Genomic DNA, 16,137 nt, shown 5'->3' on the forward strand with positions numbered 1-16,137 from the left:
ATAGAGGATGAGAGCGCTCTAACACATGAAAACGCGTTGGGGATAACTAAATAAGGTACTTAAAGAACGATATGGCTAAAACGTCCGGACTAACTCTGGACTGGTCTCGGTAATGGCCAAATCCAAATGGCAGCAGAGAATGATGGGAATTTTGGGGTCAGAAATGTTCAGAGCTTGCATAGGCTTTTATCACTCCTAGAGGGACAGTGACGTGTCCCTTTGGGAGAGTGGGAGAAGGAGCCAGAAGGAGCTGTGGGAGTCACTCAGGACAGGTACACTCATCGTCAGTATCCTAATGGTAGTAGAGAACCCACACCTCCTGTTTTACATACAACATACATCTTATTTCAATATCATACTGTGCATGCAAGAACAATCTCTGGTACAGAATCTACTTAAAACCCTTTGCTTTATTATAAGAGGGCCAGAAGCAGACAAAACATTGAGATACACGTTTCCGCCAAACATCTCAGAAACAGAAGAACTGAATCCAGTCAGCCACTGAACAGTTGCCTATTACAGACAGTGATAAGTGAAATACAGCTGTAAATTTCATCCTCATAAGTTACACCTTTAAAAGAGTCCCAGCTTCACAGAATCCTCTCTGCACAGCTTTATAATCCCCATTTCCAGAAGGTCAATTGTTTCTTTCCTGATCTGAAGGAAACAAAAATTAAACAAGACATGAAGCAAGGTGATTACTGAACGTGCTCTGTACACACAAAGTTATTCTGTTCAGCTACACACGTTTTATTAGAGGCTGAGTAAAAGAGAGACTTTCACGTACAATGCAAGTTTTACCACAGAAATAAAATGCACTTTAGAAACTGCCTATTTAGTTGAATATTTCCGAGCTTATCTACTTTAAATACCACAAGGTGTATTAGAGAGGAAATATCGAACAACACTTTAGCAAGGCCAGGAATTCCACTGCAGTTATGGTTACACAGAATTCCACCAGGTGAAAAATTAACTATGCACATCAACACGCCCAAGAAGGGTTGCTCTCTGCCCTGCCCTTAACTAGCTTACAGAGCATGCTCTTAGTCCTCAGCCTCCATCTGTTCTGCTGCCTTTTCCACTCCCTCCTAGAAATGAAGTAAATGGGCATTTGGTGGGAGCTGTGGGCACTTCACACCTCTGAAAATCAGGTTATGAGTTTTCCATACCCTACTATAAAAATGTGTGTGTATGTTTCCAATGGCTTCTATGTATTTAAACAAACAGTACTGTGTATTGGCAATAAGATGCAGTAAGTCATCCTGTTAACTCTATGCAACCAAAAGTTATTCTGCAGGCACAAGTTACTGAAGAAGCCACCATGGTTATATTGTAAAAGGGCCTCTGCCTAGTCCACAACTGTACTGGTGAAATTTTTCATCCATGATTACTTATGGATGCAAAAGAATTAGCACATCATCTGACTAAGTCTGCTAATTGAATTGCTAGCAGCTACACCTTTATCATCACTTCCACCTTCACTTAACTGGACACCCAATTAGTTGTGTGATCATTTGAAGGCTCAAAAACTGGAAGCCATTTCTGAAAATCAGGCATCGTCATGTTATTACTTAGAATGATTTATAGTGCTCTTGACATTTTACACAAGTAGCAGAACAAGATTCCTGGCTCAATGAGATTTTAATCCAAGTGTAAAGTTTTGTCTTTGCCAGCATCTAATGTAATTCATTAAAGATTTTTTATCAGATTTTATCTGTTATTTGGTATCTGAGTACAGTTTACTAAAGCCTTCCAAAGATACAATTTTCTGGACTCTGTCTAGTATATTCTGTAGAACCAAACACTGTGCCACAAGATGCTTCACATACATAAATCAGAGTCGTTGAGGGGAAAAACCTTATATATTGTGTTATTTGAGAGATAGCTCAGTATGATTGAAGGGTATTTCATAATGCAAAAGGTACACAAAAGGGCACAGTTTGGGTTACATACTCATCCTTAACTTGCACAATTCCTAAGCTTTTAATTGTGTATTCTTAATGTTTACACTATTTTTTGTCGGCAAACTAAAAGTTAGAGTCACTATTTTGCTACTGCTGTAAGGAATGATTAGGAAGCCTAAGTCTCAGGTTTGCAATAGTGCTGGTTCACATCCAGCCAGATCAGCCAGAATCTGCAGTTTACTGCCTGCAGCTAACTCACAGAAATCCTAGTCCATCTGTATGCCGCATAAGCCTGTATTGCTTTTTGTAATCATAAAGCTTTGTACCATGCCCTTTGCTAACATTTCTGTGATCTATTCCTCAGTATGCAACTAACTTACATATCCTTACAAAATACAAGACTATGTAGCACTTTAAAGACTAACAAGATGGTTTATTAGACGATGAGCTTTCGTGGGCCAGACCCACTTCCTCAGATCAAATAGTGGAAGAAAATAGTCACAGCCATATATACCAAAGGATACAATTAAAAAAAATGAACACATATGAAAAGGACAAATCACATTGCAGAACAGAAGGAGGATGCGGGGGGAGGGAAGGAAGGTGAATGCCAGTGAGTTAATGATATTAGAGGTGGGGAAGGGTAGATGTCTGTGAGTTAATAGTATTAGAGGTGATAATTGGGGAAGCTATCTTTGTAATAAACCATCTTGTTAGTCTTTAAAGTGCTACATAGTCCTGTATTTTGTTTCAGCTACACCAGACTAACACGGCTACATTTCTATCAATATCCTTACAAGTTTCAGTGCAAGTACTCCTATCAAACTCACAGGTTGAGAGGTCTACTACAGATTTACCACAAGGGGGAGCCTCTTTGCTTCACTAAGTGAAGCTACTCACTTTGCTAGTTGTTTTTTCAAGGTATTTTAGCAGACACTGTAGTTCATCCTGGAGCATGAACTTTACTCACTTGGTGGTATGTGATTCTACACACACTAAAATATGTTAAAGTACTGAGCAGGGTGTGGTTTGGGACAATTTTCTTCCTTGTGAAAAAGTCTGTGTTCTGTGCCAAACAGATTATTCTCTGGAGGCTTCAGGTACTGGCTGCTTAGAAAGTCTGGTAGCCCTGTTAGTCTGTAACTTTAAAAACAAGTAGTCCCGTGGCACCTTAGAGATATTCATGCATAGGAGTGAGGTAGCCTTCTCATACTGATTCAAGAGACTAGTGGGGAGTTCTCTCTCTGGGCTGAATACTACTTAGCTATATAGCCTACTACATGTGAAACAGCACAAATACGCACACTTAAGAATGAGAATCCTACAACATGCCACTGAGAAGCACATGGAATCATGAGGAGGAAAAAGTTCTACCGGTGGCCTACAGGCCCGTATGACTTGCTGCTTTATGGTGCCATATTGTTCTAGAGGAGGCTGTAGTGCAGCGATAAGAAACCTTTTTGAATCGGAGACCGCTGACCCACAGAAAAATTAGTTGGGGCCCACACACAAGCAGGAAGCAAAAAAACAAACCAAAACCAAAAGTCCCAAACCCTCACTGATGTGACCCCCAGCTGACAAAGAGAAAGACACTCCTCACATTCTCCTCGCACACCAGAGCTTGGGAGGGCCCAGTCTAGTAAATTTTGTCTGCTTCAGCCCTGCAGTGGGACTGCGGGGGGGGGAGAAGAGGTTGGAGCACCAGTATGGGCTCCCCAATATTGGGGGAGGGGGGTTGAGACTCAGGTGCTGGATCGAGGCATGCAAGGGGCCACATCTGGTCCTCGGGCCTTAAAATCCATACTCCTGCTGTAGTGTGACTTAACAGGCCAATGTGCTCCTTCCATCTTGGGGTCACGTAATGTGTCTTCAAAAATTGCTCAATCCTATTTCCTTTTTTTTTTTCAGTTTTTTAAGGAATCTCTCCCCCAGGAGCAGCTTGCTGAAAGTCTTTAGGAGGGACAGTGTTACTAGCTCACAGACACCTCAGCAGGAAAAGTAGGTAGAGGGCAGCTGGACACAATAGTGCTAGGGATGTCACCATTTAACCTTACCGGGTGATACTTACCAGTTATAGGTTAACCAGCGGCCTGACCGGGTTGAAGCAGCTCCCCACCCACAGGATCCTATTTAAGCAGTTAACTGGTTGAATTTGATATTTAACCAGTTAACTAATTAAGTGGGATTTTACATCCCTAATTGGCACTGTTTACTGATGCTCATGAGATGTGGAATGAAGAAACAAAATTCCTCAGTTCTGAGCTGGAGACACGAGGGGTGCCGAATGATTGGGAAAATGCTAACTCCTTTGTGTTCCTTGAGAATTGATGTCAGAAGTTCATTTCAAATGGAAAGAAGTCCATTGAACAGAAGAAAATCCTGACTTCCCAGGATTCATGCATTAACCATGTCTAGACAGAAAGGTTCAAATAATTACAACATTTTTTAGAAAGGTGGTCATAGTGTACCTCAGGGATATCTATCATCCTCCTCAACTTCTGATCTCTCCAGTTCCAATCCAAAATGAGATACTTCAAGGAGTTCAAGCTAAGGCCATCTGAAAGGGCAACACAAGTCTTACTATGATACAGATAACATGACGTGCTTATCCACATGATTTTTGTCTTTTTCATCCTTTGCTGCCTGTTCCCAGGGCAACACGTCTTTGAACATTATGCACCACATTTGCTGGTTAGAAAACTGATGCAGTGACACTGCAAGCTTAGCTTCCTTGCACATAATCCCATTACTTTTCCAGAAGATAAACACAAAAACAAAGCAACTGCTGTTTCCAAGCTTGCCAAGAGCTAATATCCTGCCTGCAAAGAATTCCCCAGACTTCCTCTTCATGAAACCACAGGAGTTGAATTTCCATGGCTGACGACAAGCTGGTAAATTATAAGGACATGAGCCAGCAAGAACCACGCAGTGGGAACTAAGGATGCTCAGCAATTTGCACAATCAGGCCCGAAACGAGCTTCAGGTCAGCAGTATTGTGAAGGGCTTTGATCATCTTCCATCTGAATGACAGGAGACAAGGCGGCAGCTGGTTCTTTAGGAAATGACCCTCTGCCAGCTCTGCTAACTCTTCCCTATCTAGCTGGTGATGCCCACAACTTTTTTCACTAGCTTTTTCTCAATAACCTCCCACTGCAGTACTGAACTATCAAACAGCCCTAGACATGAAGAACACACGGCCAGCTTCTGGTCCTGGCCTGCCATCTTTCCTGTTGACATATCTTTGGGCCGATGCAGCAACATCAGCTGTATGATGTGTGTTGAGTTTTTGTAACACTGTTGTTAAAAACAAAAACATAGCAACCTTGAAACATCTTGCTGTTCCTGTGGTTTCTGGAGGGAGACACAGTGGAGTCCCATGCCAGAGCCAGCCCTCACCCTCAACCAGGATATAGCTTGGCCAATTGACCTGAAGAAGGAACCATCATGACTGGACTATGGTTAGTATCTTGTGAAATCTTCACTACATTTTGTTTTTATTGCAAATATCTACTTGATAAGCAAAAAAAATATGGGAGAAAAAAAATCTTAGAACTGGGAAAGAGAAGGATGATGAAACGGGCTTTGTCTTTACTACACCTTAAGTCAACGTAAGTTATCAGACATAAGTCGACTTAGTGAAGTAACTCACATGGGCTCAACATGGTGATTACACCATACTTCGTTAGTGGAAATACTCTCCTGTCAACATAGTTTCTGCCTCTTGTTGAGGTAGATTAAGGAAGTCAACACGAAAACGCTCTCTCATCGATTTATCCTGTCTTCACCAGATCTGCTAAATCAATGCCATTGTTTTGATTGCAGCGGTGCTGATTTAGCACCATACTGGTGACAAGCCCAGGGAAACTAAATTCCTACTCAAGACTTTGATGCCTGTCAAATCTAGATTTTTTTTCTTCATTAAAAGCTTGAATTTAATTCTGAATTATGCACAACTCAGTTCCTTTTGTCAAAGTCAATGTGTTTGGCTTCTTGGATTTTTCAACCTTATATTCTTGGCCAGCATTCGAGCAATATCTGAGAGAGCTGATCCCCAAATTCACTGGCTCAGGTTCATCCAAAACCTTCAAATTCCATTGAAGTTTCACTTATTCTGCCAAGTTCAGTATGTCCATTACCAGAGCCCACTGCAGCCTCTTCTCTTACCTTGCTCTACTAGCGCTTTTATCCTTCCAGGTGTTCCTACACCCAGGTGGATGACACCATTCTCCAGCATGTGCATTTGTTCCTTTATCTAATTCAAGGACAGACAAAGAAAATATTGTATCAGCAATCCCTCAAGTGTTTAGGATTCCCTCTTTAAAAACATTTGATTCCACATTGGAGGTAAACTCCTAATATCCCAATAACTCCTCTTAAAACACTACGTAAAGATAGGTCTAAATATAGGGAGTAGTGCACAGCAAGCTGGGGTATAATCTACAGTATTCTAGAACACTGCACAAATCTATCCAGGTGGGCTCTGCTACCATGCATTAAGAGTTCTGTAAGCACACTAGGAATTTTTAGTGTGTGGTAGCGGGATCCACGTGGGCAGTTAATGTGTAGCAGCTAAAGCACAACATACTAAGACAGTCAGACACATATTGTTCATCTCTCAGATTGTACAACTGATACATACAGGGGAAAAGCACCAAGGGCAGTGAGGTGTCCAACTCCCTTTGAAAGTCAAACATTGAAATTCAGTCAGTTGTACCTTTGAAAATCTCACCTCAAGCTCTTTTTCTGAGGTTTGAATAGCACTGGCCTCCCCACAAATAAATCAGACTTCTAGAACTAAGTGCACAACTGGATTCACACTAATCTGCCAAAGTCTGGAGAAGGATGAAATATACTGTGTGTGACATTCACCTGTTTGATGATATTTATATAGAACACAACTTTTTCACTCACCATTCCTTACTTCCTTGCTTGCAAAACACACCCATCATTTGTACTCTCAAACAGGCATTTACTTTGGGTAGCTGAGCATCTGATTCTCCGATTTATGTCCATGAGTGTGGGTGAGGGTATTGTTTTGTGAACGCAAACATATACACATACTGTTTTGGGTTTCTTAAATAGGCACAAAATCAGAGGCTGGTTTGGGGTACGCATGTTAAATATAGATTAATCGGCTAATCGAACAGTTGATACAATTTGCATTGACTATTTGATTAGTTGATAAGTGTGCCCCCACCTCTGAAATGTAGCAGCAGCCTCAGTGAAAGCGCTGCGGGAAGCACGGGGCCAGCGGGGGACTCAAACAGTCCCCTGCTGTCCCCGTGCTCCCCCTAGCATTTCAAAGTGGCAGTGATGCTTGGAGCCCAGGGTCTGGCCCTGGGCTCCACGTAGCACTACTGCTTTGAAGCACCCCCTCTTGTTTCCTCCTCGTCCCACCCCCCGTTCCTGCCTCTTTCTGATAGGAGGGGAGGAGAAGCAACTAGTCTACTAGTCATTCACATCCCTAGTTTGAGGCACAAAATGTTTGCCTGGGTACCATGCAGATTATACAGGTTACTGATGTTCCGATCATAATGTAAGTGCTCACGTGGCACAAACACACACAGGAGAGTTTGAGGAATGAGCAGAGGAATGGCTTGGTTGAATGCCCAGCACTGTGTTGTTGGGGTACAGAGAGGAAGCTATGTGCATGAAAAATATCCTTATAATGTCAAAAGACCCATTTTTATCAAAACTAGCTCTGAAGTTGCTTACCTTTATGTGTTTTGCAAACAATTTCATAACTTTGCAGTCTCCTTTGAATGCTGTCATTGACCTACCAGAGGATAAATTAAAAAATGAGCTCACATATTAAAACTCATATTAGGAATAGACAGTCGGCACAAGAGGGAATCAAAACTTAAGTCAGTGTTTAAGACAAGAGTTCTAAATGAGTTAGGTGCCCAACTCCCACTGACTCCTATCTGAGCTTTGAAAGGCTCCTAAAAAATTATTATTTACATCTATTTGGTACTTATAAAGAGCTACAACAGGACATACATACTAGAGGGTACAGTTTAAGAGAGATGACTACGTATCTGTCGCATAGAGGTATTTATGTAATATGTAAAGGACATGTACTTCTACAACTGACTTCTTTCAAGACTACTGACTAATCAATTGCCAGATTTAAATACAAGAACAATTACAATGTTGAATTATAGGCATATGAGAAAGCATTCTTAACTGGAAATTTAAGGTTTTATTATGATTTATGCAATGCAATTATTGGAGAAATCATCTCTTCTGGCCTGTCCTAACCCTTACTACACAAAGTAATATTGAGATTCACACTCAAGATTTGTGGACCACAACTTGTTTATCAGAAGACCAGACCTGTGTCCTGAGCCTCTGTTCTGGGGCATGGTTCTACGTATAGAAAATGTCACGATCTGTATAATAAACTCAGCAGGAGAAAATGAGTATGGAGCTTAGAAAGCCCCCGTTGAAACAGACTTTTTCCTGAATTCAGGAAGAAAACAATGCCCCCAAGATCTTCCTTTACAACAAAGAAGACTAGAAAGTTTTTTAAATTTTGAAACACGGCTGAGATTCAGCTGTCATCATTTGAAGTCTAGAGCCAGGAGAGGAAACATGACCATCGTTTGCCCACCCTCAACCCAGCACTGTGTTTCTCTGTTCTTCACTCCATGACGTATTGTGGGCTAATCAAGTACAAGGGGAGAATAGGGGAAAGAAAGCAGTTTCCAGCCACTCGGAGCAAGCAGCCAATACAAAGGGTTTTGCCCTGTGATGTCCAGGTCATAGTAAGGGGCAAAAGCCTGCTCTATCTCCAAAACTGCCTTGGCTTAATACACTGAGTGGAAGAGGTGTGAAGGAAAAGAGAGGTAGCAGGGCAAAGGTAAACCAATTCCATCTTCAAGGTGGAAATCAGTATGTGATCTCAAATGCTTCCAGGTTCAGTCCTCCCCTGGAGACCGCTGTCCATCCGTTTGGAAAGGAAAGAATATGACTCCCACAAGTTTGCCAGCCACCTCAATTAATCCCCTTGTTTGGAGATGCCAAGATGTGAGATGCAGAGGCTTAGGCTGAGAAGCTGTGACAATTTGCCCCATTGCTGAGTATGTGTGCGTGGTGCCAGAATGAACAATGTGGACAGTTCTATTCCAGTTTCTAGGGCATTACAAATTGCAGGATTTGCCAAGTAATACAGAGTGATTGCCAGAGAGAGAGAACTTATTTTAAGGCAGCAGCACAAGGGAACAGAGATACAGTGGATCTTTCAACCTTCACTCAGCACACACTGATGTCTGACTGCTTCATTTTGGTCAAGCAACAGGCACATTTCCAGGTGACTGGGGAGTAAAAAATTTCAAAATTCCAAAAGGAGACAATTTCAATTTCCACACTGACCTCCTACTAGGGGTAGCTGAGAAGGAAGAAAGGGGTTCCTGGCCAGGAAGTGTCATTCCATGTCCAGAGCACAGCAGGGTGATGGAGGGGACAGGACTGCTTTCCTTCGAGTTCTGTCAGGGGGCTACTACATCAGTGTCCTGAGCACAGCAGGGTGTACAGAGGTCAGGGCTGGTGTCTGCTAGTCCTGGTCAAGTGGTACGTTAAGGATAGCAGCCTTCCTGACTCCTGATCAAACAATAAATGATTTCCAAGGCTTCACAAGGCACAAGGAAAGCAAAAGTGTCTTCTTCAGCCCTACTCAGATGGTGTATAAGAGCCAGAGCTGTTCAGAGTACGTGGGAGCCATTATAAATATACAGGCACATGAAAAGAAAGGAGTACCAATCAAGAGGAAGTCCAGAGTTAAAGTAAATTCAGTCAGAGAGAATGCTACCCCTCTCATACAGGTAGACTAGTGTTTCTTAACCAATGAACTGTGACCTTGAGGAGCAGCAAGCCCACAAAAGCCAAGTAGGGCCGAGATATGAGGCACTGAAAAATGTATTACAATCTATGATCATGGCTACATTTTCTTTACTTTTTTTACTTTTCTAGTAAATGCAAGGGGGAGGGGGGTCATGAAAATAATGGTGAATATGGGGTTGCCAATCTGAAAAGATTGAGAAACACTAATACAGGACAGATGCATTGGTCTACACAAGCTCTAGATCACTGTGTTTCTGTTGAACTTTGCAATGAAAATGTCCTGACTCTGCAATCGAAATGGTAGTGCTGAGCTATGCATCTTTATGCATTTAATCTGTTCTTAAGCGTGATAGGGTTGTATATCTTTCTAAGAGCAACTATAGTTTACTTTTGGTTTGTAACAAAAGCAGTAGATCAGTGCAGCTAAGTTATTAAGTTCTACTTTAGCCTAACCCAAATACCACAGTACCATGGTTTGGAGGAATGAAGGCCATTGCATCAGTCGAGACTGTAATTGTGTTGGCTAGCAAAGGACAGTGTCCCAGTTTTGCCTTTATGTTTAGAGTTCCAGACAAAACCTCTGACCAGGTGCCAGTCTCAACATCACATTTGCTCTCAACCTACTTAATGAGCTCCAAACAACGGAGAGCAGAACTGCAGACGATCAGCATCAGCATAGACTTCTTCTCCTTGTGGTTTTTACGGAGTTTTGCCCATTTGGGACAAACTGTAACAAGAAATAAAACATACACAGAGAAAGCTATGACTTAAATACACACTGCAATGCTAAATCACGTAAGTACCTGATGAATAGCTGCTGGCCAAAAGAATATACTTCCTGTACACTATTTCACAATCTCAGTTTGCAAAATATGTAAATTAAGATATTTCAAAAAAAAAAAATTAAACAAAATTTCTCATGTTCCAAACAATAAAATATGATTGCTAAATAGGTTACATGAGAAAACACATTATATAAGGGTCAAAATGCAGCCAGTGTGTGAACATGCACTAATCCATTGACTTCATTTGTCCTTAAATTTGCAATGTAATTTGATTTACAGCAGTGTTTTAGAAAGAAAACCTGTTAAATGTGATACACTAATTGCATGTGTACCACAAGAACATAAAAGCAGACCTACTTACCCAGGATAATTTCAGTAGCCAGGGATAAATAGAAATGGTTCAATAAAATAAAGACAACCCACTTAAGCCTTGTCTAACAGTGTTGGTGGCTATAGGATACACATAGTTACATCATGCAGTGACAAACGCAAGCTGCATCAACACTGAGGTGTGTAGCTACACATGGCAGTGAAAAGCTCTGGTGGCGGGGGAGGGAGTAGGGAAATGCTCCAGTGAGGCATAGTTGGCAGAGCCTTTTCCTGCGGTGTCTCCACTGCCAGAGTCTGCCCATGCTGCCAGGAATCTTTCACTGATGCAGGGAAAGGCCCCAGCTGCAGGGAGCTGCCTGAGGCTATGTCTACACGGGGAAGGTTTGGCAACAAAAGTGCCGTCCACATGCAAAAGTCATCAAAAGTGAAAACTGGTCAGATCAGTTTTTCTGCCTTCTATTGTCAACATTTCATGGCCACATTGCTAGTTCCCCTGTCGACACACAGAGTGAAGTAATGCAGGTGAGCATCGCACAGTGCAGTGCTGTGGGAAGGCAGAGCTGATCCCAGTGCTTCTTGGGACTCCCTCTTAGCTCTGTGAGCTCTCTGTGCTGAGAAATGTCAAAGCAGCACAGCAGTCTCTCTAGCCCTCCCCCTGTAGCCGCTGTCTGCCTGCTGCTGTGTTCCTAGCAGGGCAGAACAGAAGCATTCAAATGATTTGTTCTTTGTTCCCCAAATGGAGCATCTCACTCAGCTGTCAGATCTTTCTTGGACCTTTGAAAGGGGAGAGGTGCATGCTTGCAGAACAACAGAGATCACAACACACTGAGCACAGCCATCAGGACAGGTGTTGTGGGATATTGGCAGAAGCCAGTTCTCTCGACAAAGCGAACAGCAGAATCTACACCGGCTCTTTGTTGGCAAGAAAGGGAGGGGAAAAGACAAAAGTCTCTTGCAGGAGTGGAAGTTTTTTGTCACCATACTGGGTGCTTTTCCTAACATAAGTCCCATTGTAGTGTAAACACTCCAACTGTTTACTCACCAAAAGACAGTTTTGGCAACAAACATGCCAGTGTAGATAAGGCCTGAGCTTCTCTCTGCTACCTTGCCCTACTCCCTCCAGTTTTTCACCATGGCCAGAGCCTTTCCCTGTGGCAGGGAGAAGCTCTAACAGCAAGGAGGCAGTGGGTACTGCACTGCTAAAGACAGCAGTGCAAATAGGGCAGCACTATTTGGGCATGTAGAGAGCATGCAGGAGCGTCCCGAAGCCGGCTGCAGCAGCTGGCGCCCTAGGCGGAGCGGCGCAATCAGCGCCCCTGCCTGCACGGCTGTGACATCATCACGGGGCGCCGGGGCACGAGATGCCCTAGGCAGCTGCCTAGCTTGCCTAGGCTCATGGGCCACCCCTGACATATGCCATAAGGTTCTGGCATGTGTATATTTCACCAGCTACAATTCTATTTCTACCCACGCTAGGCAGGCTTGCACTGTATGTAGTCTTCACACTACTGCAAGCACAAACACAACCTTACATATTTAACAAAGCGTGGTCAAATATTAAGTAATATTTCCTAAATATTATTTAAAAGCTAAACTGAACTGAACTATTTCAATGCAGAAAATTAATTTTACAGAACAGAAACATACAGAAACATAAAAGATGCAATATAACTGATTTTATGAATATTTCAAGGTCAAGATTAATGTTCAGTGCGTAGATGTGCAATACTATCTTGTGTAAATCATGAAGCTTCTACTTTCTCTTGAATACTGAACTAGAAAAAATGTTATAAACGTAATTCCGCACTTTCTGTGACCAATATTTTACTCACTTTCCTTCAGGTACGAAGAAAAACTATGGGTGAGGTCATTGGCTGGCAGGAAACAGGAATCTGAAACCGTAAGAGACAAAATGTTTTTGTTGACAGATTTGCAACAGAACAATGGAGTGTGCATACATATATATATTTCTTGGATTAAATCTGTCAGTAATGCTTACTCTTTGAAAACCATGTAGATTGCCTTTTGGAAAAGTAGAGCTTCATGGTCTCTTCTATACAACTGTAATGAGTTTGTGAACTGGTTAACCAAATCATGGTAAAATCTATCAACATAACTGAATTCCTCCTCAGTTATCTGAATGATTTCTCCTCTCACCTACCCTAAGTACAGCATTGTACAACTGATCACATACATAATGGAGGGTTTTCACAAGCCTTTCTAGCATCCCTCAGAAGTTACTGTCAGAAGCATTATGACTTGTTGGACCATTGGTCCAATCTAGCATGGCAAATCCTATTAAAATAATCAGGATTGTATTACAGAATAAAAAAAGACATGGGTCATTCTCTTATCAATTGGGTTACTTTCTCTCCGGACTCCAACATTGCACAACTTTGTAAATTACACTCAATAACAGTTACATAAATATTTACATTAATTTTAATTCCCTATCCTGAATAGCAGGCTTCATCCCAGATATAAATCTGCCAAATTTTACCCTATTCAGTTAGACCAATAGCCATTAGCCTACTACTTTCTGTGAGAACACAAACTCACAGTTTTAACATTTAACTTCCAGATGCATCCTACTGCACCATCATCATGTTGCATGAAACCCAGCTCTTCAAGAAACTTATCTTTAGGAGGGGTATGTTTGGTCATGTAGGTAGGTTAGATTTATTTATTTTTTTATTCTGACAATGGTAAAAATCTCTCTGATCATTTGTAAAATAGCTTACATGTAAATTAAAGGCAATCTGTAAACCCCAATGAGAGGACACAAAAGATTTATGTTTCCACATGATTTGTGTCAAGTACCAAGACTGGGCCGTTTGTTTCCGATACTGTCACTGTGATTCCCCCTTAGAATATGGTTGAAAGGTGGATGGCAGAAAATTCTAGCCTGAGGTATTTCAAAGTGCTAAATGCAGAATGACTTGCACTGAAATCACAGACAGAACTTCACTTGCTAGTTTAACAGCTGTCCTTCTGTTTGCCTCTCCTAGTCTACTACATATTTTACAGAGTTTGTCTGTTTGATCAACAACACCTCCTAAACAGTAAGAACTAGGACCACCAAAATCAGTATACTGCTTCCTCTTATCATAACTAAATCAGTGTAAGGGTTTAGTCGTTTCAGGAAAACGGAATGTGCCTGGAATGAGATTGCTTCTCATAAAACCAAACAGAAAGGAGACAGAATTACAAAATCAAGTACAGTTCTTAAAACTGACATAATGGAGTGAATGTTGAAAGAGACAGAACCAAGATGAGCCAGAAAAACAGGATGAACCTGAAACAGGACTGCTTCTCAATAAACCTTACAGAAAAGAGATAAAACCGAGAAATTTGGAGTAGTACTCTGTTTTGGAGCAGCTAAATCAATAATTAAAGTTTGAAAACTAGAAGACAATATTATCAGAAACAAATTGACTATAGCCCTTTTTTATTAAAATGTAGAGAATGATAAGAGTTTATAGGGATGAAGAAAAAAATATACTGGATGGAATTCACATTTTAAAAAATGTACTAAAATTAAGTTCATAAAAATAACACTGTATTTTGAAAAATACAATCATTTCAATAAAGCAAGTATATTTTTCTTTTTAATTTATTTTTTAAAAATTAAAAGGACCCAAGCAATGCCAGGTAAATCTTCTAGTTTTAAATAATTGATATGAATTGATCATGAGAAATCACTTTGATTGTGGACGCACTTGTAATTATCAACATGTTACTTGTTAAAATGCTGAACAGATCTACCCTCTAATCAGACTAATCCCAGCAGATATCTCTTGTCAGCTGATCCCCAGGCACCCAAGGGGGGAATCACTGGGATTCAAATAAAGTGGAGGCTATATTATCGCTGCCAACTTCACACCACCATTTCTGACTGGGTAGATGGGAAGGCAGACTTCATTTGTAGCTGGAGCACGGCATTACTGCAGTCTTACATTTATACCACCAGAATCTGACCCCTTGTCAGTTCTTATTTGCTTATGTAGTGGATGGGGTCTAAGAGAGGGTGAAGGTGCTCAACACTTCACAGGATCAGTTGATTCATGCTTTTTTTTTTAAATTTACCGATACACCTTCCCTGCACTGTAAGATAAACTGCTAAGATTTCAACCGCAGTTTGAATTCCAAAGGTGAAGCTCTCAATGCTGAATGTGGCCAAAGGGCAGTACAGAAAAGACTTTACAAGGAGTAATTTCACAGCTCTAAATGTCTCTGTTTGGTGATGTCTTCTTATCAGTTCTTCAGGATAGTTGTGTCATCTGTCTTTGTCATTATTTCTCCTAATGAGGGCTCAGGCAGTCTGAATACTGTAACTCATTAATGACTTAATAATGCTGAATGAGTTCAGAGGAAGATATAGAACAGGGGGTGCCAACCCGTAGCTCTTCCTCCCCAAAAAGTGCAGCTCGCGAAGCCGCTCCTGCACCACCACCCCCCAAACAGTCCCCCTTAGTCCTCCTGTGCTCACCGGGGCAGTGATTCAAAATGGCAGCCTTCAATGGGAGCCGGATATGGCCAAAAAGCCTAATCTTGTTTCTTAAAGGGGCAGTCTCTTTTTTTTTTTTTGCTTGACAATTCGGGGGGGGGGGGGGACTTTCCTTTTTTTGGCTCTCTTTGTTAAATGGGTTGGCCACCCCAGATATAGAAGGATACAGTTATTTTAATTTTCTGACTTCAAAGGGAAACTAAATATAAGTTGTGGGTCAATGACTATTTGCACCAACCAGCAGAACTGGAATGCTAACAATACCTTAAAAAACCCAGAAAGGATTAAAACCACATAACTACAGTTTGCAGAAGCCAGAAACCACATTGGCTCAAACCTGAATATTTACGTTTAGTATTTTGCAAACACAACTAAACAACTTCAAGTAGCTGCTCTCTATACTGCCCAGTGAGTTGATATGAATGACTTGACAGCTACTGAAGCCACCAATGCCTTTAGCTTTGTACGCTTCCAATTCCTCCTTCAAAAAAAGAAAGAAAAAACACCCCAAGACCCAATCTATATGGAAATAAGCCGTTTCACTAGCCTAAAGGCCTCTCTAGATAGGAAAGCGACAGGGTATTGTTATTTGCACAAAACCCTATGGACAAATAGAAGTATAAAACGTAAGCGCTTCACAGCAATACAGAGGATAAAAGAGATTTTTAGGATGCAACATGGCAGCAATGGCAAAATTCTCTCCTGATTCAAGAAGAAAGATAAACTAACCCCAGGGAAAGAAGTGAGGGTCAATATAGCATCATATGTC

At 41.4% G+C, this 16,137-nt stretch overlaps 1 protein-coding gene across 8 annotated transcripts in view; it reads right to left on the reverse strand.

Annotated features, from left to right (window-relative positions):
- Positions 1–392: 392 nt before the first annotated feature.
- CMSS1 (cms1 ribosomal small subunit homolog) overlaps positions 393–16,137 on the reverse strand; it is a 356,232-nt gene continuing 340,487 nt past the window's right edge. For all 8 annotated transcript variants that reach the window (XM_089775796.1, XM_075915302.2, XM_089775797.1 and 5 more), the window contains 6 exons: positions 12,694–12,753; positions 10,371–10,473; positions 7,620–7,680; positions 6,069–6,156; positions 4,373–4,461; positions 393–657 (listed from right to left, as the gene is read on the reverse strand). In XM_089775796.1, the coding sequence (XP_089631922.1) occupies positions 574–657; positions 4,373–4,461; positions 6,069–6,156; positions 7,620–7,680; positions 10,371–10,473; positions 12,694–12,753 (485 nt within the window). In that variant the 3' untranslated portion in view covers positions 393–573. The remainder of the gene's footprint in view (positions 658–4,372; positions 4,462–6,068; positions 6,157–7,619; positions 7,681–10,370; positions 10,474–12,693; positions 12,754–16,137) is intronic.

The sequence above is a fragment of the Pelodiscus sinensis genome, chromosome 1, assembly GCF_052426305.1.
Source record: "Pelodiscus sinensis isolate ZL-2025 chromosome 1, ASM5242630v1, whole genome shotgun sequence".
NCBI lineage: Eukaryota > Metazoa > Chordata > Testudines > Trionychidae > Pelodiscus > Pelodiscus sinensis.